Consider the following 3,726-nt stretch of genomic DNA (forward strand, 5'->3'; position numbering starts at 1 on the left):
CCCCATGCAATGCTACAGGCTTGGGGAAGAGTGACTGGAAAGCTGCCCAGCAGAAAAGGACCTGGGAGCGTTGGTTGACAGCTGGCTGAATATGAGCCAGCAGTGTGCCCAGGTGGCCAAGGCAGCCCATAGCATCCTGGCCTGCATCAGAAATAGTGTGGGTAGCAAGACCAGCAAAGTGATTGTGCCTTTGTACTCAGCACTGGTGAGACTGCACCTTGAATACGGTGTTCAGTTTTGGGCCCTTCACTACAAGAAAGACATTGAGCTGCTGGAGCGTGTCCAAAGAAGAGCAATGAAGCTGGTGAAGGGTCTAGAGAACAAGTGCTATAAGGAGCAGCTGAGGGAACTGGGGTTGATTAGCCTGGAGAAAAGGAGGTTCAGGGGAGACCTTATCATTCTCTACCACTGCCTGAAAGTAGGTTGAAGCAAGGTGAGTGTTGGTCTCTTTTCCTAAGTAACAAGTGATAGGACAAGAGGAAACGGCCTCAAGTTGTGCCAGGGGAGGTTTAGATTGGATATTACAAAAAATTTCTTCACTGAAAGAGTTTTCGAGATTAGAACAGGCTTCCCAGGGAAGTGGTTAAGTCACCATCCCTGGAGGTATTTAAAAGACATGTGGATGTAGTGGTGGACTTGGTGGTGCTAGGTTTACAGTTGGACTCACCCATCTTAAAGGTCTTTTCCAACCTAAATGATTCTAAGATTCTATGTCTCTGCTTTACCTTCATCCCTATTAGTCAGGTAATCGTCTTCAACAAGTATCAGTCCAATGTTTTCTTTAGACCTCCTTTTGCTATTGACATAGTTAAAGCCCTTCTTGTTGTCAGATACAACACTGGCCAGTTTCAACTCTAATTGAGCCTTTCATGTCTTCTCCCTGCATATACAAATCATAGCTCTGTAATCTTCCTGTGAAGCCTGACCTTCCTTCCAGAGATCATACAATTTCTTTATCCTCTTGAGCTCCACAAGGAGTTCCCTGTTCAGCCATTACCTGTGATGGTAATTGGTAAGTGATCTCCCTGTCTTTATCTTAATCCACAAGCTTTTTCACCTCATTTTCTCCCCCTGTTCTGTTGAAGAGGGGCAGTGAGAGAGCTGCTTCGTGGGCGTCTGGCAGCCAGACAAGGTTAACCCACCGCAGATGCACACACCAAGATTTTAGTAACAAGAGGCCTGCAGGTGTGGCCTCTGCAAGAAGAGACGAGGGGCTGCTCTGTGCCAGACACAGTCACTTCCAGCTGACTCCAAAATGCACCCACCACAGGCCAAAGCTGAGCCCACGAGTGAAGCTGGTGGCACATCTGGGAAAACATCTTTAAGAAAGGGCAGAAATTGCCAGCCAGCAAGAGGAGGAAGGAACAAAAAGAGTGAGAAAGAACAGAGGGAACAGCAAGATCAGAGAAGGAGGAGGAAATGATTCATGGTGGAATAGATATCCACTGCAGCCTCTGGAGAACCCACACTGGAGCAGAGGAAAAGGGTGAGAAGAAAGTAGCAGCAGAGGGAAACCACTATGTATTGACCATCACCATCCACATCTGCCCTGCACTGCTTGGGGCAGCGGTAGAGGAGTCTGGAATGAATGAATAAAATTGAGCATGGGAAAGGAGAAAGTAAAGGTGTTGGCTTAGTATTTGCCTTTGTTTCTCACAACTAAAACTATTTTAATTGGCAATAAATTAAATCATTTTTCCCCAAATCCAATTTGTTTTGCTTTGAGCAGCAATTGGTAAATTATCTTTCTGTCTTTATCTCAACTCACAAGATTTCTTGTTACTGTTTTTCCTGGTTTATTCTTCTGCCCTGTCCTGCTATGGAGGTGGAAGGAGTGAATGAGCAGCTGGGTGGGAATTTGGTTGCCAGCCAAGGCTAACCCACCACAGCAAGGGGAAAAAAACACACAGGCAAACCTGAGTCTAGGTACTGGAGGACTGGAAGATCCTTTCTGTGTTGGCATATTTTTGTTGCTAAGAGAAGAAGGAACTACATAACCTGTAGAAAGCATAAACCATTTGAAATCAGTATCTTTAATTCACTATTACACAGTGCTGATGTTGCACCTGGGAAAAAAATTGAGTCACTTGGATGGGCACAACAGTCTCAGGGAGCTAGAAAATGCCTTCAACATGCTCTCCTTTAAGGCTTGTTTGACTTGATTGTTCCTGAGTGAGTAGATGTATGGGTTAAGCATCTGAGTCACCACAGAGAAGAAGAAAGAAAGAACTTTGTCAGAGTCCTGCCCACCTCGCTGTGCTGGGCGGATATACCTGTAAATAGATGTGCTGTAAAATATTATCACCACCATGAGGTGAGCAGAGCAAGTGGAAAATGCCTTCTTCCTGCCTGTGGAAGATGGTATATGCAAGATGGTGATAATAATGCAGCCATAAGAAACAGCAGTTACTATTAAGGTACCAGGTATGATGATAATTAGTATGAAAAGCATCAGCCCTTCGATGAACCCTGTGTCTGTGCAGGACAGTTGCAACAACAGGGAAGTATCACAATAAAAGTGGTTCATGACATTGGGACCACTGAATGGCAACTGGACAATCATAATGGTGGGAGGAAACATCAAGAGAAAACTCACTGCCCAGCAAGCCAGGACCAGCTGGAGGCAAAATCTGTTGTTCATAATTGTTGTGTAATGCAAAGAGTGGCAAATGGCAACATACCGATCAAAGGACATTGTTGCTACATGGAAATATATGCAGGTACCCAAGTAAAAGAAAAGCAGCATCTGAAGGAAACAACCAGGCACGGAAATCATCTTCCTCTCTGTCAGAAGGCTGTAGAGGGTGCTGGGAATGAATGTGGCGGTGAAAGTTATTTCCAAAATGGGCAAAATTTCTGAGGAAGTAGTACATCGGGGTCTGAAGGAAATAATTCACAAGAGTGATGCTGATGACAGTAATGTTTCCAAGCAGGATCAAGAAGTAGGCAGTCATAAGAAACACAAAGAGGATGATCTCCAAATGGCGGCTGTTGGTCAGCCCCAAGAGGACAAATTCCACTACTGTTGTGTGGTTCATTGAGGCGTCATTGCTAGCAGAAAAAGAAAAAAAGGCCCATTTTGAGAACTACTGGAAAACAACAGAGCACAAGTCAGTTTGGCTTTGCTAACATTAAAGGGCAATACCAGTAGTGAACCCCTTGTAAAAGACTGGAGCAATCACAGTAACCACATATTAACGATCTTGTTCACGTAAATGGAGTCCCAAGCTCCATTTGTAACACTGAGTTCTCACTCCAGTTAAAACGGTTCATATAGTTCCCTCTTAGTATAGCTGAGAGAGGTTGCACATGCAGGAACTGTTAAGGACCCTAGGAGAAATGAATCTCTGAATGGTCTGACAACATTCACCCTCCATCAAATATAGAAAAAAGCCAAATGCACACAGTGAGTACTTTGACTAAGTGCTGAAAGACCTACTAGTTGAAATGAATTCAAAAGCAGTACTGCAGAGGACTGCAAACACACTGTAGACTGACACTGAAGCAGATTAAACTACTTGATGGATACATTAGTATTGCAAAAGAGAAACTTACTGCAGTTAAAAGGAGATAAAAAGAAAATGACAGAGAGGGAGAGACTTTACAGAGAAAAGACCAGACAGAAACATAGCAATGCTACAAAGAGAAGCGTGGCTGGTTACCACTGAGAGAAAGCAAAATGCAAAGAGAAATGGATGGATGCCACACTAAGAAAGAGAGTAAAAG

General features: G+C 44.0%; 1 protein-coding gene across 1 annotated transcript; it reads right to left on the bottom strand.

The window, feature by feature from the left end:
- Window positions 1–2,083: 2,083 nt before the first annotated feature.
- LOC104164814 (olfactory receptor 49-like) lies at window positions 2,084–3,038 on the bottom strand. Its single transcript, XM_009704264.1, is given in 2 exon segments — window positions 2,084–2,857; window positions 2,859–3,038. Coding segments are annotated over 2 exon segments (954 nt in total).
- Between the last annotated feature and the right edge of the window lie 688 nt (window positions 3,039–3,726).

This window comes from Cariama cristata, unplaced genomic scaffold (genome assembly GCF_000690535.1).
Source record: "Cariama cristata isolate BGI_N322 unplaced genomic scaffold, ASM69053v1 scaffold6167, whole genome shotgun sequence".
Classification (NCBI taxonomy): Eukaryota; Metazoa; Chordata; class Aves; order Cariamiformes; family Cariamidae; genus Cariama; species Cariama cristata.